A 25380-nucleotide genomic window follows, 5' to 3' on the forward strand; every position below is an offset into this window, starting at 1 on the left:
GTTTCGTAATAAAATGAAGTATTGGTCAGAAGTTAGGCAGGCTAGCAATTTCTGGGGTATAGTATCTAAGAGATATCTTAATTATTTTTTTTTTTTCAGAGTTTAAAACCACCAGTCTTCTCCATAGGCGAGATCTTCGAGCAGATGCCAGATCTCTCCTTTGCCCAACCATTGCAAAACTGACAGAGACCGTATAAGGTAGGGTTGTCAAGTTGGGTAGTCACACCGCAATATCCAGCAGGCGGATGACATCAAAGTATTGTGAAAGCGATTTGAGAAATCATAAGGAGAAGTCTGATTTCGAATCGCTCTCGCGGTATTGTGATTCCATCCTCCTTACAATTCTTGATTTGCCACATGAACTCGAAACAAGCCTACTATGTCATAGGTCACATGATAACGTCAACATGGCAGATGATGTCCATACTTAACGCGGTCATGCGATAATGTACGTACTCTTTAACACTTGTTAAAGCTAGAGTGCAAGATTTTTGAAAAACACTTTGGAAAAGGGAGTCAGGCCGACTAACAAAACACACTTGTAGCCAATCAGCAGTAAGGGGCGTGTCTACTAACCAACATCGTTGCCTGGGTTGTGTATGTGTGGGGCGGGTCTATCAAAAGAAGGTCCAGACTCTACTGGGGTAGGGACGTGTTTGTTTAGGTGATTTCAAATGTCAACATTGCCTTTCAGAGATCATGCACCCCACCTTTAAGTAGGTACTTATTAAAATTAGGTACCTACTCAGTGAGTGTGCGATTTCGGACATAGCCAGTGTGGGTTGTTGTAGGAGTAAATTGCTGTTATCGTGCTGATGCGATTCGAATTAATTGATTTAGCTGAAATAACTTGTAAATACTTGTTTATAGTGTACATTTATGTACAGTTTATTTTCTTTTTGATAATTTTGTTATTTTTACATCGTGTGTTGAGGTTTGTTACCATTTGTGTGCACCAATAAATCACCCCTCACCTGACTCCAAGCGGCTTCTGTGTCTCCAAGCGGCTTTTTTGTTGATCAAAGCGATATTTTTTTCAGAATTCAATTGGCTTTTTGCCAAAAGAACCCATGTGAAGCTAACTTCTAGTTTGGCCTACCAAAACACATCATCCCTGCAGCTCTCTTTACCTCACGGCTGGCCACAGAGATGTGGAATAATTGAAAAGAACCACAGAATGTACCTTATGAAACTGGTTATTATGGACACTTTAAATACAATGAATATCAGGAACAATCTACAAACATACAAAAAAGATGCTTTTATTATTAAAAAAGGAGTTCAACAGAACATTTAAAATAAACAAGAAAAACAAACCAGAAGATTATTTTCTTTGTTTTTTTTTACATCAAATTAAAAACAGTAAAACAAACTGTGGCACAGAAAGGCACATTACTGGCTGGAAACTGTTTAACGCACAAACAAATCAATATCAAAAAGTTTCTTCAGATACTTGTACAAAATGTGTTAACTGTATAAATACGTTCATAAAGCTGTTCAAGAGACAAGCCATTTGATAGTCACAATACTGACATCAGAAAAACATCTCTACGGCTAACAATTTATATAGGAAACTATCCAGATATTAAAGCAACTATAGCAATTGAAAATTTTCTAGAATAATGGTTCTGTATTTCATGGCTATGTCCGATGAACAGCTTGGACACCTCATGGTAGCAGCAATACCTTGAAACTATGAAATGAGCATATTAGGATGACTTTGGAAGCTCATGAATATTAAGGTATCTTTTAACATACCAATGTCTATAAGGGTAGCAGCTATTTAGTTTAAAATAGATAAACAGGAAATACAGATTCATAGGAATCATACACTGAAAGTCATGTATCATCTCCAATCCAGAATGAATTTACCAGGTTTGTTAAATAAAAAAAATAATTCATGAGATGAACTGCATGGTTTATTCTTAGAAACAGTTTTCGTTTCAAAACAAAACATTTGACATTTTTTAAAATTAAATCATTAATAATAAAATCACAAAGTAGGCAAGGCATAAGAAATAAAAAAAATAATAAAACAGCTTTATCTTTGATTTATTCTGCATTTAACAAACTGAAACTTTATATTTCAAACCTCATCGGATCCATGATCATGAATGGGTTTTAATTTGATATTAGATTTAAGGGTAATAAATGCTGTACAATCTGAATCATATCTTACAGAGGTATTTCTATCTTTGGTAGCAGGAATTAATTCTTTGGAAACAGGAATATCACATAAATGATTGAATCCATTGACTAGCAAAAGCCTGAATTTCAGCCTGAGTCAAGGGGATGAGGTATATCAAATCTCTTTAAATGTCATTATTCTAGCAAGAAATTGAATTATATGATATCAAATGTTCTTACCACAAAGCATTTTTATGGATCAACATATTGCCAAAACGTCTGACCATTTAAACCAGTTTTTAGATCATGATTATGGCTTTACATTCTATAAATTTAAAATGCACTAATGGGTTGCCTCAAAGTGATGGTTTTATAGTTATGAGCTCATTGACACCCCGCTTGGCTCTGATGGCCTACATCCAAAACTACAAAAAGACAACTTTGCAGACTGACAATGAGATTGATTGGGTTTGATTTCAGATGTTTTGGAATAACAAATCATGATCAGCCAGGAAGGTCCATTTCAAGTAAAACAACAAAGATAGAAAGAAAAAGTGGAAGCAAACTCAAATGTTTTTGAGTTGTGCATAAAAAAGTCCAACACAGTGGATTTAAATACATCACCATCCAACACACATACAGGTCCTTAGGTATAACCAGAGGAGCTCTTCAGAAATATAAAGCTTTGCCTAAAACACTACAGCTAAAGTGTGTTAAATGTGAAGATAAAAAAGCACACGTACATAAAAACAAACCATTATAAAACACAAAAGAGCAGCATGAACTCAAAAGTTACATCATACTATAAAGAACTGCTTCTGTCCTTTGTGATCCTAATCATAATGAGTGTTCTTCTTCTGCACATTTCATGTCTTACACCAGCACCAACACATATCTCTATGGTACACTGTCAGAAAACAATTCAACATTGGCACTAATATGTACCTTTGAGGTACTAATATTCACTCTCTGGCCAGGCTTTGAACCGGTTCATGGAACGAAAATGAAAACCAGAAACTTCTGATGTTTTGCATGGAACAGAAACGAAACCAGAAACTTTTTTCAAAAATATATGTTCCAGAACATAAAGTGAGCAATTTTCTATACACACAGATGCACATGTGGTTGAATGTGTCTGGTCCAACTCCAATCAAACGTGATTATCCCTATGCCCTTCAAAGATCAGAACTCTTGATGTGTAAACTTGAGAGAGAGAGTTGAACTACTGTGTCACTATTGTGTAAAATACATTTGGCGAATAAAGCACTGAAAAACAATGCAAGTATCATTTTATGTGGAGCGACTGTTTATGCTGCATCTTCTTCCCAAAGCGCCATTTGGAATTCGTCCTCCGTCTGTGTGTGTGCGCGTGTTTAAGTGCACTCAACAAATGTGGGAATGTCAGAATTACAGTTATGCCGCTTACATAATGTAGCCTTTTTAATGTTTGATGACAAGATAGAGACTTTTGTAAGGAAAATTATGTAGACTAATAATTTAAGTTTAATGTCCTAATGATCAGCCTACTTATTTGTATGTCCCACAGCTGACATGGAACATTATTAACCGGTTCAGGAACTTAATTGTTTTGTTCTAACCGGTTCAGGAACGTCAAGTTTAGGGTTTAACCGAAACCCGGAAATGTTAAAACACTGTTTCTGTTCGGAACGAACCAATTGGGAAAAAATTCTGGTTCAAAGCCCTGCTCTCTGGTACCAATGTGTACAACGGTGTACTTATACTGCCCAAATGACAGTTAGGGAATTTTTTTATTTTTTTTTCTGACAGTGTACACAACCAAAGTCCTGATAACAAATAACACAACCTGATGAGGCTACTGCATATGTCATACAAAAATATCATTTTGTTTTTTAATAAAATATCTAAAAATCCTAATACATCGAAACAAAAAAAATTATGACAGGAGATACTTTTAAGTTGCCCAATTTAACAGACCCAGTCATATTTTTCATATATTCATGATGTGAGGAGTAGAAAAGTATAAATATCTTGAAAGAACTTTCAATACTGCATTAAAGTTTCAGCAGAACACAGAGGTCAATATAAGAAAGGTGAATCAAGGACTTAACTCTGTTTACTCAATGATCTTGAGTATATCGAAAACCATCTATAGCTCTTTTATTGAGAGAATGATATGTTTTCATTGACTTTTTGGTTTTATCACTTTCTGTCAAGAGTAAAATCTGTTTGCAAAGAACAGTCAAGATAAATTCATAGATTACGGAGTCTTTGCGAAGGTTAATGAAGTTCAATAAGCATCAAGTTATAAAGGTGTAGGCCCCAAGTATGATGAGTGATGTCACACATCCTTTGAGATCAGGGCTGGATTATCCATAAACGGGATTGGATGAGTGCCCTGGGCCACCAGGCAATAGGGGGGCACCAAGGGCTCCAGACTGCAAACAAAATATATTTTTACAAGTACTCGCACATATGCGATCACCTGTGACAAAAATACAGAATGCGCAATCGGATTCTAACCGCTCAATTACATGACGCGTCAATCGTTTAATGTCACTATGCGCTCAGCTGAATATACTGATGGGTCTACGTAGCCCGGGTAAAGTCAACACAACTCACTAAGAATTGCGAGAAGACGCACAAGCGCGGGTTTAAAATTGGATAGATAGAGATAGAGATTGCAAAGATGAGATGAGAGATAAAGAAAGTGGGAGAACTTTTAGCCTACATTAACACCACAAACATTACAGATGAGAATAAAGGTCTACATCAGTGCCCAATTAAGGAAAACTGGATAAAGGATAAGATACGTGTAATCTGTGGCACAATGTATGTTTTAAATGTTTGTATAATTCATTGTTTTAAATGTTTAGTCTGTTTAGTTTTATATGTTTAGTATGTTCCACATGGTTTATCATGTGGAAAACTGCAGATGGCTACAGTCAGTGCCAGAGAAGAAGCCTCATCAGGTCAAATATTATCAGCACTTCTACAAAAGATTTGGGATAAAACTACTTAAAGTCACTTCCTCTAAACTCCTACCCTGTAAGAAAGACATGCATCATTAGTTGGGTCTCCATCCAAACGTGAAGCAAATCTTTTCAAAGTTTCTTAAAAAAACAAAACAAAAAAAAAAAAAAAACAAATACGAATTTCCATCAAATTATTTGAGAGATTTACAGTGGTATTGGTAACCTAGTAACCAACAGTAAATACAACAAGGCATACTTGGAAAATAGATATAGGTCTGCATGTAGTCACGATGGGGAAAGTTATAAATTTACTAGCAGTGCAGCTTATACTGAATGCTGTGCACAGAAGAAGCAATGCAGATTTGTTGATGCAGGCACGAGCGAGCAGCAAGGGCATTAAGACGACATCAAGCCACATATATGGGAAAAACGACGTCAGCTGATACAGCTAGACGATCAGTCATTTGGGTTTAATGTTCGCTACATCAAAATTTATTAAGCAAATGCGTTTTCATCTCACATTATTTGCATTTTTTTTGCACAATTTTGGCATAGGTCAAAAACCACCTCAAGTGAAATTTTGTTGTTTCCATCATTCATACTTCAAAATGCATGGCCACTTTTGAAAGCCTAACATTTTTTTATGACATTATATGGTAAATAAAATGTAATATCAGGCCAAAAACAGCATTATAACATATTTTTGGCTAAAGTATCAAGGGAATAGAATATAGAAATATACTTTTAAAATGAAATACGTTTAATCCTTCAAATAAATATATAAATCAAGTTCATAATTCTGAAAAATGTAAGTCAAAATGGACAATAAATAATATTTTGATTGTCTGTTGCTTTAAGACAGGGGTTCTCAAACTTTTAACTCCAGGACCAATTGAAATGGGTATGATATATCTTAGGACCTACCAAAATATTTTTTTAATGTAAACTTAAAAAATAAACAAAATTATTTCAACTTTTATAAATGAGTTATTTTTATTTTCCTTGTCATTTTATGAATAAAATATTCCATAAGTTATTTTGACAATACGATTAAACTTTTATGACTTCTATGGTACATGACCTCATCCCACTGTTTGAAAACCCCTGATTTAGGAAAGTTATGTCCTTACTATTTCTCTCCAGATATTTAAAAAACAGTTAGGACATGAAGAAGTGGCTTTAAATGGTTCCTTCTATGAACAGCAAAATATCAAACAACAAAAAATAAACAAAATCCACTGTAAGCATAAAATATCTCATTGCTACTTAACTGAAGACAAAAATGAAGACGTATAAAAAATAAAAGGTTGGATATTTTACAAAAATAAAAGACACACTGAATTTCTCATCCTCCTCATACTAAATAATTACTGGTAACACTTTAACAATAAGATTCATTAGTTAACATTAGTTAATGTATTAACAAACATGGACAAACCATGAGCATTTTGTTAAAGTATTTATTTATCTTTGTTAATGTTAGTTAATAGAAATAAAGCTTTTAATTGTTTGTTCCTTTTAGTTTACAGTGCATCAAGTAAGGAATAATTGACGAAGGGCCATTGAATTTTAAGAAAATAATGCACACCCAAGGTGCCACCGAGGGTGTGCATTATTTTCTTATAATTCAAAGGACCGGAGTCAATTATTCCTCTTATACCACAGTTACCACAAACATTGATCTGGTGCCTTTTTTAAGACATTTTAAAGGTTAGGTGTGCGGTTTACAGAAAAATAAGCAACACTCATGGAACATTTCTCAGCCAATCAGAATAAAGCATTCAACAGACCTGTGGTATAACTAACATTAACAAGATTTTAATAAAGTATAAGTAATTGTTGAAATTAACATTAACAAAGATTAATAAATGCTGTATAAGTGCAGTTCATTATCAGTTCATATTAACTAATGCAGTTAACTAATGTTAACTAATGAACTAACTTTATTGTAAAGTGTTACCGAATTATTTCTTAAAAAATATGAATTTGCCATGCCGGACATGAAAAAAACACATGTGTTTCTCCTTACCATTCCCAAAATAATGGTAGTTTTTTTTTTGTCTTTTTTGTGTCCTGTTATCAAAATAGTTTATAGACTGCTAGCTTTTTCGTGCTGTCTCCCACCTTCGGTTGAATGCCCCTGATGAGAGAGGAGTTGAATGAAGGATGAGCGATGTATTTGTTTTTCTGTTTGAAATAAAGAGACGCTCCTTTTATGTGACCTGTGTCCTCTCTGGTACTCTATGTCTGTGGTCATTTGTGAACCTCAGTGAGATTTCCATTGTCTACAGCTCTTTGTGAAGACCTGGAGTGGGTAAAGAACAAATAGAGATTAACTATTACTATAAGTTAAATGGTTTTATTTTGCCAGCTACCAACATCATTTCTGCCAAGTTTAAAAAAAAAAATTTTCATTTGCATTTATTTACTGAAAATTGAAAAAGTGTTGTCTGATCTTCAATATTGCTGAGAAAACAAGTTCAAACTCATTTCTCAATAACAAAATGCTAATGTTTTTACATGTATTTTAGAAAAATGTCAGAAATATTAAAGATGTGATTAAAAATCAGGGTTAGTCCATAAAATGTATGTTTCTTTGTATCCACTTAATGGATCTCTTTTACATTGTTGTTGGGTGACTTTATGTCACTCATAAGGTTTGCGGTTGTTGAAATTCAACATACACTGGACAGAAATGGTCGTAACACATGTAGAAATGATGATTAACTTTCTCCCTGCCACCTTTATTAAAAGAAATTGCCAGCCAGCGCCAGCATCTTTTATGATTTTCACAAGTTTCATAACTTGTGTAAGAGCGCCACCTAGTGGATAATGCAGAAATATGGATTTTCCTAAAAACTCATCACTGGCAGGAAAGCGTTTTTTCTTAATTGACAAGATAACATCAATGGCAGGGAAAGAGTTAAAGGCAAAACTGAAGTAGCCTCTAATTTTTCTGCGGCTGTATTTTGTAAATAGTATTATTTCAGTTCTGACATGTTTTACAGTGCTCATTATATTATATTGTGTAAATACAGAAGAGTACAATACAGTATATATTTGTACAGTATACTGTAGCAGTGTTTTACGTTTGTGCCTTTTATAACTCTACTTATAACATACTCATCAACAAGGATCAAATATCTTGATCAACCTCTAACCAAAATGAATTTCTTTTAACTTGAATGAATGCTGAATATAATGTAGCATTATCACAAACATTATGATTATTTAAAAGTAAATTATTTTTAATATAAATTGCTGGGCAACATTTTAATTTGTACAAACTAAATCAAAGTACTAAACTAATTCATGGTGAACTATTAATGCACTTCTAGTTTTGCAAGCAAACCTGTTATGTATTAGACAGCTCAGAGATTTCATTTATTGTGCTGATAGGAGTAATTTGTGTGTTCTGTAGGAGTTTCAATGGGACACTGCTGTTGTTGGCCACTGCTGTCCTGCAATACAAGAAACAAGAATGAATAATCTTCAAAGTTAGACTATGCTCAAATAAACCGTGTGATGGGAGGTTAACTCTGTGGATGTTATACCTCTACAGTAGAGGGAGGCATCGGGGTGTACTGTGGGATATATGTCCCTTGCATAGCTGCGTTAGCCATATACTGTGGACAAAAACAAAAAGTTAAATAAAAAGTTACGTTTCATTTGTTGTCATCTTTATTATGAGAACGAGAGGGCTGCCCACCGTGGCGGCACTGCCAAGTGACAGGTGACCAATCTGCTGTGTCAAGGGTCCAATCAAAGATGTGGGCTGAATAGACATGGGGTGATCCATCGCCTGGGTCAGAATGGTCCCCTTCAAAGAGAAAGAGACGTCATGAGCTTATCATTTAAACAACATGATTAAAAGGCACTGATTTTGTCATTGAAAAGATGACGCTGGATCTGTGTTAAACTAACATTTTAATGTAGCTGTAACAGTTTGGTGACATAACTACATAGATATGAATACATCACTCACATTGGGCTGCATGAGGTATGACTGATGGTGCATCCAGGAGGGGACCTGCACAGAGTTAATACACAAAACCACAGACAAACAGCTAAATATACACACTACATAATCTATACTTGAAAACATTCAAACATCTCCCTTAAAAGAAAACATTTGGACTATATGAAATAAACAATATGTATATAGGGAATCCTATTTTAAACTAAGCATGTCCTAAAATGTACATTTAGCCAAGTAATTATGAAAGACAATTGGTTGCAATATTCAATTCAGAATGTAATGTTATGTTGATTACATAAATGTATGGCATATTAAATATGCTGCATGTTATTAAAAACAAGCATAGATAGCCACCCCCACACATATGTACGCAACCCAAGCAACGACTATGGCGGAATTTGTTGTGCCAGCCGGCCGAGCGTACAATGGTAAATGGTAAATGGACTGCATTTATATAGCGCTTTTAACAGACCTATGGCCATCCAAAGCGCTTTACAATTAGCCTCACATTCACCCATTCACTCACACATTCATACACCGACGGCGGTGTCAGCCATGCAAGGCGCCAGCCAGCTCGTCGGGAGCAGCTGGGGTTAGGTGTCTTGCTCAAGGACACCTCGACACTTGGTCCAGTGGAGCCGGGGATTGAACCACCAACCTTCCGGTTTGTAGACAACCTACATGAACCACTAGGTCAATGTCATAAATAAGTGAAAGCAATGTTATGGTAAACCAAAGGAAGGCTATGGTTAGCCTTTCTCAGATAGTTAAAAGGAATATATCATAAAAATCTGACTTTTTCATGTTTAAGTGCCATAATTGGGTCCCCAGTAGGGGTGTCACGATTCTCCAAATTCTCGATTCAATTACATTTTCGATCCTAAGGTCACAATTCGATTCTCGGTTTTTAATTTTTTTTTGAAAGACAAAAAATGCTATGCCATTGTGAGCTTCACTTTACGCGTGAGAGCTTGTAGAGAGGATTCCTTCTTGGACGCACCTGCACTTAATGTGCGTGTCTTGGACTCCTAGCATTTAAAAATAAATCCATCGTGTCATAAGCAGCTGCACTTCTCTCTGTCTCATGTGCACATGCTCTCGCATCTGTCCAAACCCTAAACAAACTAAAATAGGAATCCTGAGGCAAACTATCCCTTTTGTTAAAAATATTACCCGCTGCATCTTGGCGCCTCTCTCACTCTCGCACCCAAAAATTACACATTTTTGCTTACACCTACAAAGTGGCAATTTTAATCTGGTATCTTTTTGGTGTTTTGAGATAGAACTTCACATATGTAATCTGGGGGACACCAAAGATGTATTTGACATCTTTAAAAAGTCTTGTGTTTGAATGGAATAGCAAAAACTTGGATCTTTTTGAGTCACGTGATGAGGTAACAGGGAATGGCTGCGCCTTAGCAGAGCTCCGAACCCCGTCAAGCTTATACTGGTTTTAAACAACGTAATCTCTCCCAAACAACACGTTACTGGACGGTGGTAACTTCTTAAGTCACTAAACTTGATATCACTGTAAAGCATGTCCATGGGGTCCAAGAAGAAGAGTGTACAAACTTGATTGCCTACAGTTACGATGGGCGATGCTAATGTTAGCTCTGCAACAGCTAACAATGCAAACGCTAACCAAGAAGAAACGTCAAATATGGACATAAGCGTTCTGTTTGCCGAAATGGGATCTACAGCAGATGTATCCTTTATTAACCCTTGTGCATCCTTGAGGACATTTTTGTCCTTTTCAGTTTTGTTTTTTTGATAACTTTGCCTGCGTTAATGCTAACTGCATAAAATTTGCCACAGGTGTGCATTTTTATTGGAATTTTAATATTTCACCTTCATTTCCTTTAAAAAATCTATTTTCTACTGGGTACACAAAATACTTCCTCTTAGGACCTTTTGGACAAAAATGTCCCCATTGAAACCCATTAAAACTGCAATTTTTAATCCCGGTGCCATTCAACTATAAAATTATGCTTTGTTAACAGGCTTTCATTCTGTTGGCAAGGCTTCAAAATGTAAATTTTTACTATTTTTTACCAGGTTTGGCATATAAAGCAAATTATCGCTTTATTTTTGTTTTCTGCTTATGCATATTATAGAGCCAATTAGATATATTATGAAGCTATAATTGTGTGGGTGTGTTGGTATGGATGTCAGAGTGTGGTTTGTATGTGTGTACTGAAAATTGTATGTGTGTGTGTACCTGGTAATTATCACGTTGTGGTGACCAATTGTCCCCACAAAGATAGGAGTACCAGTATTTTTGTGACCTTGTGGGGACATTTTGAGGTCCCCATGAGAAAACTAGCTTATAAATCAAACAGAATGATGTTTCTTGAAAATGTGAAGTAGTAGAAGGGTTTCTGTGATGGTTGGGGTTAGAGAATGGGGTAGGTAAGGGGAATAGAATATACAGTTTGTATGTTATAAAATGCATTACGTCTATGAAATGTCCCCACAAAACATGGAAACCAGAATGTGGGTGTGTGTGTGCGTGCGTGTGTGTGCGCGTTTGTGTGAGTGTGTGTGTGTGTGTGTGTGTGAACAGTTTGAATGAAAAAAAAAATATTGTACTGGATACCACAAGACTACAACTGCTGCAAAGGAGGTGTCGTTTTTGTTCATAAAAAACAACAGTGGCATTGTGTAAACAAACCAGCATTTGAAGGGTTAAAATTCTGAAAATTAATGAATGTTTGGTCATTGTGATTAGAGCTGATGCTGGTTTAAAAAATGGCATCAGTGAAAGTTGAAAAAAATATTAATCTATAATATTTTATGACACTTTTTTGACATGGACATTTTTGTCCTTTATGGACCTGAGAGGTAACTTTTTTTTAAATCTGATACTGCATAAAAAATATGAATGCATAAAAATTAATGTTGTTGTTAATCATTGACATATCCAAGGCTGTAATACTCAACGAAAAAAATCTGCTTAGCATTTAGTAAATTGAAAATAATTACAAATTTTCTTTTTTTAATAAAAAAACAGCAGTGGCATTGTGTAAACAAACCAGCATTTAAAGGGTTAAAATTCTGAAAATTAATGAATGTTTGGTCATTGTGATTAGAGCTGATGCTGGTTAAAAAAATGGCATCAGTGAAAGTGGAAAAAAATACAAATCTATAATATTTTTATGACACTTTTTGGACATGGACATTTTTGTCCCCTGTGAACCTACGTGTAACTTTTTTAAATTGATGCACAAGGGTTAAGTAAGACATGCCGGAAATAAAAATGCTGTGACCGCGACTCAAATACAGATAAGCAAGGCTGAGGGCCGCATCTCAGATGTGGAAGACAAGGTGAAGAGCATGGCTGAAGACAACAGCAAATGTGCTAAAAAACTCAAGCAACTCTGGGCCTGGTCGACGATCAAGAAAATAGTCACAGGAAGAATATTCGGCTTATCGGTGTGAAAGAAGGTATGAACGGAGTGGGCAATATGAGTGATTTTGTGAAGATGATACTCGCTGATGGCTTGGGGCTGCGGGGAGACGACCAGACCCCGCCCGGACCCTGGACAGCCTCCTCGGATTATTCTTGTGAGATTTCTTCACTACTCAGCACGACAGAAAGTTCTGGCGGCCGCAAAACAGAAGAAAGGCATAATATAGGAGAACTGCCGAATGTCATTTTATGAGGACATGACTGCCGAGCACGCCTTCAGAAGATGGGGGCGGGATCGCTGGGGTATCGCCTGGACAGCAAGAGGAGTGGAGATTCCTGTCTGTGGGACCCACACGGACCAGAAATAACTTTAACTTTGCCTGCAGGGCATTTGCACTGTTTGTTTTTAGAACAGTGCTGGTTTAGTTTTGTTTTTGTTCCAGTAATGATTTTCAAAGTGAGGTATTTTTATATACATTTTGGTTCACACAAAGCTGTCAATATTTGTCTATTTGTTGTATACTGGAAGGTGCAGGGCTTATATATAATTCACCATGGTGTAACAATGGGCAATATAGATGTTTATATTGTATCATGGAACATAAATGGGTGCAGCACACCACCAATCAAAAGGTAAAAAAATACTCAGTTATCTTAAGTCTCATAACACTGATGTTGCATATATTTAAGAAACACACTTTGAAAATGAAAATGAAGCCTTGAAGTTAAAAAGTGATTGGGTTGGGAAAGTATTTCATAATTCAGTATCAAGTAAAAGCTGCAGTGTTGTGATACTTATTAACAAAAGACTTAAGGACGAAAATTATTAAGGACGTTATTTATGCCTCCAGGCACTTATTAATGGCGTTCAGGTCGTTTTATGCAACATTTATGCCCAAACAGGGATGAACCTAATTTTATACATTAGGTTAATAAGATGCTGGGAGGCATGCAGGGACATGTTTTATTAGGTGGAGATTTTAATAATGTTTCGGATGAATGAATATATTGATAGAAGTGCCAATAAGGTAACTTCAATCAATAAAACAGGTTTGGCATTAAATTCTTTAAAAGAGGATGTTGGCTTAGTGGACATTTGGAGATTGGTACACCCTCTGGAAAGGGAGTACACCTTTTATTCTCACTGCCACAAAACTTATTTCCGAATAGATTATTTTTTGATCTCTAATTCATGTGTTGACTTAATATCGAACTGTAAAATAGGTGTTATTGCTTTAACGGATCATGCACCTGTGGAATTACATATAATCAAATATTTTCTAGAGATAAATGTTGGGTTTACTAACAGGTTGGCTACAGTGTTGGATGCTCTGAAAGCGTTTGTTCGTGGTTAATGCTTAGCTTTTATCTATAGAAAAGTTAAAGAAAATAAGGCAAAGATCCAAACGTTGGAGGAACGTATAGGTATTTTGGAAAAACAAATAGCAGGGAAATTTGATGGTGATAAATTTAAAGGATTTGTCAGCTTAAGTTTAGTCTCCATGAAATCTATAACAAGAAGGCAGAGTATGCTCTTTTTCGGCTTAAAACGAATTTCTATGAGAATGGGGAAAAACGGGGAGGTTATTGGCAAGACAACTTAAAAAGAATAGATAATCAGAATGTAATTACTGCAATCAAAAAGGATGATACATTGGTTACATCTTCCTCAGATATTAATATGGCTTTCAAAATGTTTTATCAAGACTTGTATACATCTGAGAACATGGTTAGTAAGGATCAGGTGGATGTATTTTTGGAAAAAATGACAATACCAAAGATCTCACAAAATGATAAGGACAAACTGGAAACTCCTTTAACAGAGGTCGAAGTAAATAAGGCCATTGGTGCATTGAAATCTGGAAAGTCACCCGGGATAGATGGCTTTCCAGCCGAATTCTACCAAAAGTAGACGTATTCTACCTAGACGTACTCTGTCCATTTTTGATTGAAGTATTTCATGAAGCATTTGAATATGGATCACTTCCTGAAGGTTTTAACCAGGCAGTAATATCTCTAATTCCAAAAGGCGACAAAGATTTAACTGATCCAGTCAATTATAGACCAATAAGTTTAATAAATGTCGATTGTAAAATATTATCCAAAGTGTTAGCAACAAGGTTAGAAATTGTATTGCCACATATTATTCATAAAGACCAGTTGGGTTTTATCAAGAACATATCTGCGTCCGATAACATGAGAAGACTATTGCATCTATTATGGATGAATAGAAATAATGTAAATCCTGTGTTTGTCAGGATCCGTCTGAAACCATCTGTTTTATTACATCTAGTCTTTGTGTTCGGGGTCCTGGCAGTACCATGTTTTATGTGGGAAATGTGTGGTTTTTGTATTGGTTTATTCTGACCACACATTTCCCAGGTCTCGTCACTTTTTCCCCGATCCCTTACTCGTGATTATTTTCCAGGTGTATGTAATTTACTTTCTCCCTATTTAAGAGTCCTTGTGTTTGTTGTCCAGTGCGCGTTCGTCTTGTTACCATCCCTGTCGTGTTAAAGAGTCTTGCCTTGTGAGTATTGAGTATTTTAGTCTAGTTTGTTATCTGTAGTTTAATGTTGGTTTATGTTTAGCTTTATGTCAGTTTAAGTGTAGTGTTTATACTGTCTTGTTTTGCCCCCTCGTGGGTTTTGTTTTCCTTGTTTTTGTCAATAAATTATTATTTTCTTAGTCCTGTCTGCATTTGGGTTCGTTCTTGTCTAATCCTCACAGTGTTAGCTAGTGATGGCGAAGTGAAGCTTTCTTGAAGCAGTGAAGCTTTCAACCCAATTGTATCGGAAAAAGGTTCATTACTCGAAGCTTTTCAAATCAGAGCTCAATGAGGACCTCTGCTGGTGAAAGTGCTGTTTCACAACATGTTCCACAACCAAACAACGTATTAATTATAAATGCAAAAGATAATGGATTGACAAATTAAGGATGGATTCATAAATAAATGTAACAATATATTAAATACATGACCAAAGCATGTTCCATTTCATGCGAATGGTACTCCAAACAAAAAAACAAATTAAGGATAGACCTTGACTCAAAAGTATAAAGTGTGAACCAATTAAAAAAATATATCATGATATTAAGTAAAGCAGAAAAGGCTTTTTACTACTATATATATATATATATATATCTCATAAACTTACTATACAGTAATCGATTCCGTGTAATGTAATACTCCAATACAACCCATGAGGGCGCGCCGCGCATCGCACAATTCTAAACCTTTGAATCAGATAACGAAGCAGTCACGTGGGTGTGTGTGAAACGAAGCTTCGGACGTCATTGGTCACGTGATTTTGCCAGAACGAATCAAGCTTCGATACAAAGCTTCAATGAAAATCGGTTCGTTTTTTTGACACACGCTTCGGAGCTTCGGTGTCACTGGTAACATCACTAGTGTTAGCTATATCTCTGGATGCCCAGAAAGCTTTTGACAGGGTAGAGTGGAGTTTTTTGTTTACCGCCCTGGCAAAATTTGGTCTTGATGGAAAATTCAGCAGATGGATTAGAATCTTGTATTCGGGACCAAAGGCAGCTGTGTTTACAAATGGGGTGCTTTCCTCTTTCTTTGATATTTCCAGATCAACCCGCCAAGGGTGCAGTTTAAGTCCACTGTTATTCACCATCTTTTTAGAGCCATTGGCTATTCAAATTAGAGAAAACTCAAGAATTAAAGGTGTTTTTGCTGGGGGCAGGGAACACAAATTGTTTTTGTACGCAGATGACATTTTGGTAATAGGTCAGGACCCCATTAACTTTATCAAAACCTTACTTGAAGTTATTGATAATTATTCGTTGTTTTCTGGGTACAAAATTAATTGGCATAAGTCCGAGGCGATGCCAATCTCACAATTTTGCACTCGTAGTTTATTAACCGGTTTCAATTTTAGGTGGTTGGATAAAGGATTGAAACATCTTGGAATTCAATTGAACCCAAATATTGATGATATCATGTCTTACAATATGGGGAAAAAGTTAAACAAAATTGAGACTAACTTGGATAAATGGAACAAGTTCAATTTAACATTATGGGGGAAAGTAAACACAGTGAAGATGGTCATAGCCCCTCTTATCAATTATTATACTAGCATGTTACCCATGTGCATACCACAGCCAATACTAATAAGTTATAATAACATGATAAAACACTTTCTTTGGAATGGTGGTAAACCTCGTATCAACATTAACCGGCTCTGCCAACCAAAGAAAGAAGGGGGGTTAGGCCTGCCCAATGTAGAATATTACAGTATTTCTTTTGAAATGTCTACACAGAATAATCCCCAGTGTTAAATTAACTCTATCAGTGTTAAATCAACACTTTTTGGTTTTTATATAATCCACACCAGAATCGGTGTTAAAAAAGACTGGTGTTAAAAATATAACTCTGAATCAGTGTTAAAGTTAATGAGATAATGAAGTGATGATTAATGGTGAACACCTGCTGGTCATTCAAATCAATTACAATTTGGACATTTTCCTGTCTCTAAATTTTTATTTTGATGACTCGTTTTCTGGAGAAAATACTAAAATAAAAAAGAAAGTCAAATTATTAAATGCAATAGATGAATACTGTTGGGTGTATGCCTAAAAAAGCTGCAATCTTTCACGTTTGCATCTCTATCAGCATCTCTGTTTGAAAAAGAAAATGATATCTTGCAGATTTATTTTCTAAATGGATAAGTTTAACTTCTAAACAGCTGTCAGAACAAAATACAAGTGCTCAACTATTCCAGCATCCACACGCGTGATTTAGTTGACAAATCTTCTTTCTGACGTGATGTCTCACAAGTCAAATAGACATTTATCACAAAATGTATCACATGAAATCTTAAGTTTGTGTTTGTTATGAGTTCATTTGAAGTCACCATTACTGTGATTAGTGTTTCCTTTAGTTAGGCATTTGTCCCTTGACCTTCACTGATCTAACTCTGCTCTTTTAGCAATAGCAACAATGTTTTAGTAAGACCACTTGTTCATTGCTTCATGCAGAGGGAAGCTCTTCCAGAACTTCTCAGATTGTTTATATTTATTATATTCTACTCTACAAATCATTGAAATATTTGATCACAATTTAATTATGAAGAAACAGGCATATAAAAAAGCTCTATGCAAATTACATTGTATTGAATAAGACTCCCGTCATGCTTCAATTTTTTTTTTTTGTTGTTTTTTGCTTAAGAGAGACTTCATGATTTCTGATACAAATCTCAACGATGGTGACAGTTAATGGTAAGAAAGTTGCAAAATTTTTGTTATTCATGGGATTTATGAATGAGTTTTCTACAATCCTGGTACCCAGCATGCATTGCGGCATGACGTTTTGTTGTTGATTGTCACCATGATTGTGTTTTATAGGCTGATTGTTGATGTCTTAGTGTGTCTGACTGAAACCACAGATTAGATTTGGGTAAACAATATTTAACTCTTCAGGGTATGTGGACTTTTACAGCACTGTTGGATTTCATGGGAGCCTCACAGGGTTGGCAGAACATAAATTAAACACTTATATTCAGTGATTACTTTTTTATGATATCATTGAATCCCAAGACTTATACTTTCATACTAATTAACATAGTAACAGTTATAGACTTCATTTCTCTCTGCTTTAACAAATGTGTTTTATAAACACACTGCCACAATGAGCAGAAGAAAACTAACACTAAACTTCAAGACCCAAGTACCCAACTAAAGGAAACACTAATCGACACAATGGTGACTTACTTTATTAACCAGATTTACAGCAGTTCCCTTTCAGTCGGTCACTACGACGTCACGTCGTGACCGACGAATTGGGAACTCGCTTAGAGAGACCAATCTGCTTCGTATACTACTAAAACGCCAATGAACTTGGCATTGAGATATTTGCATAATGCTGGCGCCGCCCCGCCAGGTGCCTTTATAAGCAGCAGGTGCAAATAGGGAAATTAGCTTTTTCGCTTCGAAAGCCGGCTTTATCTGCTACTGAGAAGCTACTTTACTCTGTTGGGATTTGATTGCTGAAGTTGGTTGGACTAGCAGTACCACAGCGGACGCTTCGCTTAATTCCACGGCTCTACACCTGTTTATTGTTTTGAGTTTAGTGTGTGCGTTGCCTTCCTGTGCGCTCATCAACTAAGCATCTGAGTGAATTTCCCTAAAAGAGTGATACGAGAGAGCTCTGTGTCTTTTTAAAGGCAGCCACTCTCTCGTATATGCGGCGATCAGCGTCCTTTTCAGGATAGCTTTTCGCCCGTGCGATCTTGGATGCGAGAAGTATAAGGGTTCCAGTGACGGTCACGAGCGCTGTCTTCGTGCTCAGGCATCGAGCACTCCGGGGCTGCGTTCGTGGAGAGTTTCTGTTCTCTCTGTGAGAGCATAACCCTCTTGGATTGCGGAGACGGCTGTCGTTTCTACGGGAACGCTGTCCGCGCCTTTGCAGTGCTGACGCCGCCATGGTGCGGCTGTCAAGCGCTCGCAGGGCGCCCTTCGCCTCACTACGCTGAGTAGGACGGAGGATGCGTCCTCCACCTACCGGCCTTCTCATCCTCAGCCGGTTGAGGCTCTGATGGAGACTGCAGAGTCGTGTTCTACGATGTCTGCCGAATCCATTGGACCTCCTTCTGGTCCCGTCACTTCTGCAGCATCAGAGGGGTGTCCATTTTTCCTCCGAGGCAGAGTCGTTCCGGAGATGGCGGCCGTGCCCGCTCGAGCGGCGGAGACGGTAGAGTTGGAAAGGTTAACCCCTCTCCGCCCGAACCGTCCCGCCCACATGATTGGTACTTCGGAGCTGCTCGGGCCTCTCGGTCCTCTCCTCCTGTGCCTTTCTTCCCCGACGGCACGAAGAGCTGACGTGATTTGCGGCTGTCCGGCCGTTCAGCTTTCACCCCTCACCTCCCTCACCAACGGAGCCGCTAAGGGCGGGGACCCCTTCAGTGGAGCGGGATGCGTTCCTGGAGGGCCCACCCAACCCTTCCCTCCCGTGTTTGTAGACAGTCGTCCGGTTACGGACGCTGCCCATCAGGCATGCCGGAGAGGCGGCTTCGGCCCTGCACGCAATAACGTTGCTGCAGGCTCACCAAGGATTTACGAGGGAGCCCGCGACCTTCAGTCGTGCGATGTCCACCACAGTGGTCCAAGATCGCCACCTTTGGCTGTGTCTGGCTGACATGACGGACGCAGACGAGAACAACTTGAATGCTCCTGTCTCACAGACCGGCCTCTTCGGCGAGCCAGAGGAGTCGTACAGCTCCGCTGCGCAGACTGAGGCGATCTCCTAGGTCATGCCCCGGCGGAAGAGAGCTGCCCTTGGTCCACCACGCCGGCTCCTCAGTCTGCCTCTCGCCGTCGGCGTCCTGCGGCGACCACCTCCGTTCCCCTCCTCGGACCCCATCTCGGCAGCGCAGGGGAACCGGTCGTCAGCAGCTCGCCCCGCCTGCTTAGCCGCTTCCCGTGAAATTCGGGAGTTTAAGTGGCCAGTGAAGGGCGACCCGGATTGGCAGAGGATCACTCTTCAGGAGATGGAGCTCCTTCCCCCGGTAGAGGGTCGGGTGGAAAATCCTTGGTTTGCATATGTTCCACCGGCTGTTCGGCCGGTACCCACTTAACCACACATAAGAGTGCATTCCTCTTCCCTCTCTAGGTCTCCGGAGGATCGAGAGAGCCGTGAGCGGGTACACACCAGCTCCCCTATCTCTCCTCTATCGCCAGCGGGTGACCTGAGGAGTCCGAGCTCTCCGCTGAGGAGACCAGACGACCGTTACCCTCAGCGGGCTCAGGTCAGTGTCACACACACATACTGTAGATGTTTATGCTGTCACAGCAGACGCACCGGCAGTCCCACCTGTCTCGCTTCGCTGCCCCACCGCGGGTACTTCGGTAGTGTCGTTATTTCTCCTCGTACGGTGCCTGGGTGCTTGGCTTCAGTTCCCAGCCCGTTTCGTTGGGTTTTACGCACGATCTGCCTCGGTTACGAATCCGGCACACCCCAAAATTCGGGCTTTCGTTTCACTGTGGTGAAAGCGTCCGATGCACATGTACTGCGTGCAAAAGTCGATATCCTGTTGGCGAAGGATGTTCGAGCCGGTCCCTCTTACCGAGATGATGATGATAGAGTTTTTCCAGCCTTTATCTCATAGTACCCAAAATACGCGGCGGGTTACGATCGATTTGATTTACGCACCGGCTCTACGAAGGTGTTCTTTTTGGATGATAACGCCAAGGCTCGTATTTCAATATTCAGATCGGTTTGCAGCCTTAGACCTGTAAGACATGTACTTTATGTGTCCATCTCCCCTCGCTTTAGACCGTTTTTTCGCTCTGCGTCGTGGGGTGGGCATATTAATACTAAGTGCACCATTCGAGCTGTCTCTCTCTCTCCGTGTCTCCATAGTCGCGGCATTAAAATGTCAGAGAGAGAGCGTTGTTCGCATTCTGCTTTTAGCTACGTCGACTTATAATAGCCCGTTCTTGGCAGACGTGCGCGAACACAGAGAGTTAATGCTTCGGCATCTCGCTCGTTTAAGTCTTCAGGTCGGCTGGGAAAGAGCAACTTTGCCCCGTGCAGAGGATCCTTTTTCTCAGTATGGAAATAAGACTCGATCGACTAATTGGCGTGTTTTACAAGAGCGCGCAACCAGTCAGTTCTGACTTGCCTCGGTTTAATTCGAGGGAAGTACGCGGTCCCTCTGAAACAATTTCAGAAGCTCCTGGACATATGACAGCATGCTGCGGCTGTGACACCGCCCGAGCTGCTTCATATGAGACCGCTTCAGCGTTGGCTTACGATCGAGTCTCGAGGAGAGCGTGGCACACCGACATACACAGTGTAAACATTACACCTGCGTGTCATTTCAATTTTTCCCCGTGGTAGACCCGGCATTTCCGATAGAAGATATGCCCCTGAGGGGTCTCCTGGCATTCTGTATATTGCAATGCCCTCAGCATGGGATGATCAGCCACGTATGACGGGCTTGCAGTCTCAGGGGTGTGCATAGCACCCCAACTGCCGCGAGCGGTGCGCTGTATATATGGGACTTGTACGCTCCGCTATGGAGATGCGAGGGAAGGATGTATTAGCCGACACCGATAACATTGCGACTGTTGCGTTATTTACCGTTAAGGCGGTTTTGCGCTCTCCTCACCTGTCGCATCTCGCTCGTCATCTCCTCTTTTGGAGTCAGAAGCATCTGAGGTCCCTTCGTGCCATTTTCATCCCGGGTCGCTCAATTCAGCGGCAGACGCGCTCCCGAGCTGCGCCCCCGGCGAATGGCGACTCCACCCCCGGACGGTCCAGCTAATTTGGAAGAAGTTCGGTCGTGCGTAGATGGATCTGTTTGCGTCGCCGGACGATACCCACTGTCGCCTAATTTTATTCACTAACCGAGGGCAGCCTCGGCGTGGATACGTTGGCACACAGCTGGCCGCGGGGGATGCGTAATACGCATTCCTTTCAGTGAGCTTTATCGCGCAGACACTGTGCGAAGTCAGGCAGGACGAGGAGAGCCTTTTTATTAATCGTCTGTACTGGATGACTGGGAATTGGTTTTCGTAGTTAATGCGCCTCGCGACAGCCCTCCCTGGCGGATTCCCCTGAGGAAGGACTTTCTTTCTCTAGGAGGGGGCACTTTGGCACTCGCGCCCCGACCTGTGGGATCTCCATGTATGGTCGTTGAGCGCGCGCAAGGTTTAGGTGATTTATCGCAAACGGTATCTAACACCATCGACGCGGTTCGAGCACCGTCCACAAGACGGGCTTACGCGCTTAATGAAACCTTTTTCGTCACCTGGTGCTCTTTGCAACGCGAGGACCCCAGAGAATGCCCATTAACATTGTGCTTTATATCTTCTACATAGGTTAGATGGTAGGCTGTCCCTTCACCATTAAAGTTGATATCGCCGCTATTTCTGCTCGTCACTCACTCACTTATCAACGGCAGATCAGTTGGCCAGCATGATTTGGTTATTACATTTTAAGAGGCGCTCGCAGGCTAAACCCCTCGCGCCCTCCCTCTATTCCTGAGACCTGTCCATGGTGCTGAAGCCCTTCAGGTCCCCCATTTCAGCCTTTGCAGTCTGCGAGTCTGAAGTTTTTGTCAATTAAACTCTGACCCTGCTAGCATTGGCCTCCGTGAAGAGAGTAGGGAATTTACATGCATTCTCTGTTGACGATTCGTGCCTTTAGTTTGGTCCTGCTGTCTCACTGAGACCCAGACCAGGCTACGTGCCCAAAGTTCCCACCACTCCCTTCAGAGATCGGTGGTGAGCTTGCAAGCGCTGCCCCCGGAGGAGGCAGACCCAACAGTGGCTTTGTTGTGCCCCGTACGCGTACTGCGACTCTACGTGGTTTGCACGCAAAGCCTCAGGACCTCAGACCAGCTCTTTGTTTGTTTTGGTGGCCAGCAGAAAGGGAAAGCTGTCACTAAGCAGAGGATGTTTCATTGGATAGTTGATTCTATCGCCCTGGCTTATAATCTTCAGGGTTTTCCTTGCCCATTTAATTTGAGAGCGCACTCCACACGGAGTGTTGCCTCATCTTGGGCTTTAGCTCGTGGTTCCTCGCTAACAGACATCTGTAGAGCTGCTGGTTGGGCGACACCTAATACGTTCATTAGATTTTACAGTGTTCGTATCGAGCCTGTATCCTCTCGTGTTCTTTCCTCACCAGGGAGGGCACGGAGAGCAGACTCGCAGGTCGGCTTGCAGCCTCCAACTGAGGCTCCTAATTGAGTTTCAGTATGGAAGGCCATCAGAGCAAAAATGCGTAATGGTTTGAATTGCTCTTCCTCCGATGCCTTGGCAGCCTTTGTTGCGGAGCATTGGCTGTCAGCCTCTCACTAGCTGTATTCTTACGAACCTACGTGTTTGGCTTGGGCTCCACATTGTGTCCCAACGGGTTCCTTTGTGAGTATTATTCCGTGGGGTTAATCCTACCAGCCCACGTTTCCCTTAGCAGAGCACTGCTTTGCTTACACAGCCACGGCTGTCATTTTTACCTCAACTACGGTTGACTTTCGCCCACCAATAGCCCTTAACGGGGCGGTGGCTTCCGCAGCGTCCCTATACCGCTCAGATAGGGCGCTTCCCAGTCGCTGGCACTACTGTGGGGTTAAAGGAACATCTAGTGCCCGGCCTTCTGCCTTAAAACCTAATTCTCCTTCTCCTTAAGTGGAACCGGAGGGCTTTACGCAGACACTGGAAGAGGTCAGCCCTCAGTGGCGTTTTGGTAGGGATTCCCAATTCGTCGGTCACGACGTGACGTCGTAGTGACCGACTGAAAGGGAACGTCTCGGTTACGGATGTAACCCTCGTTCCCTGAAGGAGGGAACGGAGACGTCATGTCCCGTCGCCACAGGGCTGCTCCCTGCTGTTTATCGACCGGTCACTTTCTCAGCGAAAAGAAGCTAATTTCCCTATTTGCACCTGCTGCTTATAAAGGCACCTGGCGGGGCGGCGCCAGCATTATGCAAATATCTCAATGCCAAGTTCATTGGCGTTTTAGTAGTATACGAGGCAGATTGGTCTCTCTAAGCGAGTTCCCAATTCGTCGGTCACGACGTGACGTCTCCGTTCCCTCCTTCAGGGAACGAGGGTTACATCCGTAACCGAGACGTTCTTTAGAAGTTAAACCTATCATCCATGTAACTCTGCAAGCAAGTTGTGATTTTAGTTTTAAAACAGAGATGATGATAGTGTTCATTAAACTCTAAGCATTTTATCTATTGCATTTAATATTTTGGCTTTCTTCCTCATTTTAGTATTACTTTCTCCAGAAAAAGAGTCAACAAAATAAAAATGTTAAGACAGGAACAATTCCAAAATTTTGTTGATTTGACACGGAATGATCAGCAGGTGTTCACCATTGATGACTCAATCACTTCATTATCTTATTAACTTTAACACTGATTTAGTGTTTTTTTAACACCAATCTTGGTGTGGATTATATAAACACCGAGCAGTGTTAATTTAACACTGGGGATTTTGCTGTGTAGTCTGGTTAAACATTGGGCGGGGGAAAACCTGGACTGGATTTTAATAGAACGATAGCTTGCTTCTCCATTTACACCAATAGATATCATATCACAAAAGTCAAATAAAGGGAATCAAATGCAAAATCCTATCTTGAAATTTTCTAAAATGGTATGGTTGGAAGTACATAAAAAATACAAGCTTTTTGCATATGTGCAAGCTTTGCATACAAGCTTGTGGCATAACCCAAAAATTTAAATTAATAAACAGACTATGGGCACAATGGCTAAGGAAAGGTATTAGAACTATAGGTGATCTATTGGAGGACGACATATTTATGTCATATGATGATATCAAAAGGAAATTTAACTTGGAGGGTCGTGACCATTTTTGGAAGTACTTAAAATCAGAGACTGTTTAAAAGGGAGTATTAAGTTGAATGGGAAAAATCCAATAGAGACCTTTCTGCTACTACCCCCACGATTGTGCAACCCAGTCTCACCCCATTTCGTCAATATTTGACGACACTTGACCATTCGTCATATGTTGACGTGAAGGGTATACCTTTCGCGTCATTTTTTGACGAACTGGGGACTTCAATACTATTACGTCCGTTGCATTCTCTTTCCTATTTTATTACCATTTGCGCGTCGGTTTAGGGTTAGATTTACATAATTACATCCCTACCCAAACCTAACTCTAACCCCAACGCCAGGTGACAACATACTGTGATCTGGCTCATCTGTAGGGGTGTCACGATTCTCCAAATCCTCGATTTGATTCCATTTTTTTTTCTAAGGTCGCAATTCGATTCGATTCTCGACTTTTACTTTTTTTTGAAAGATAAAAATGCTATGCCATTATTATTCATTATTTATTATTATTATAGTTTCACATTAACATGCACATTGCGTGCTTTTCCTCGCATGGGGGTTGTGGGATTTACTTGTAGGATT

At 39.8% G+C, this 25380-nt stretch overlaps 1 protein-coding gene across 1 annotated transcript in view; it reads right to left on the bottom strand.

Moving 5' to 3' along the window:
- Positions 1-1242: 1242 nt before the first annotated feature.
- Positions 1243-25380, bottom strand: part of rbms2a (RNA binding motif, single stranded interacting protein 2a) — a 98311-nt gene continuing 74173 nt past the window's right edge. The window contains exons 10-14 of the mRNA XM_065265929.2: positions 9067-9111; positions 8791-8901; positions 8636-8707; positions 8434-8542; positions 1243-7386 (exon numbers count right to left, since the gene is read on the bottom strand). Of these exons, the coding sequence (XP_065122001.1) occupies positions 8462-8542; positions 8636-8707; positions 8791-8901; positions 9067-9111 (309 nt within the window). The 3' untranslated portion in view covers positions 1243-7386; positions 8434-8461. The remainder of the gene's footprint in view (positions 7387-8433; positions 8543-8635; positions 8708-8790; positions 8902-9066; positions 9112-25380) is intronic.

Source organism: Paramisgurnus dabryanus, chromosome 14, assembly GCF_030506205.2.
Source record: "Paramisgurnus dabryanus chromosome 14, PD_genome_1.1, whole genome shotgun sequence".
Taxonomy (NCBI): Eukaryota; Metazoa; Chordata; class Actinopteri; order Cypriniformes; family Cobitidae; genus Paramisgurnus; species Paramisgurnus dabryanus.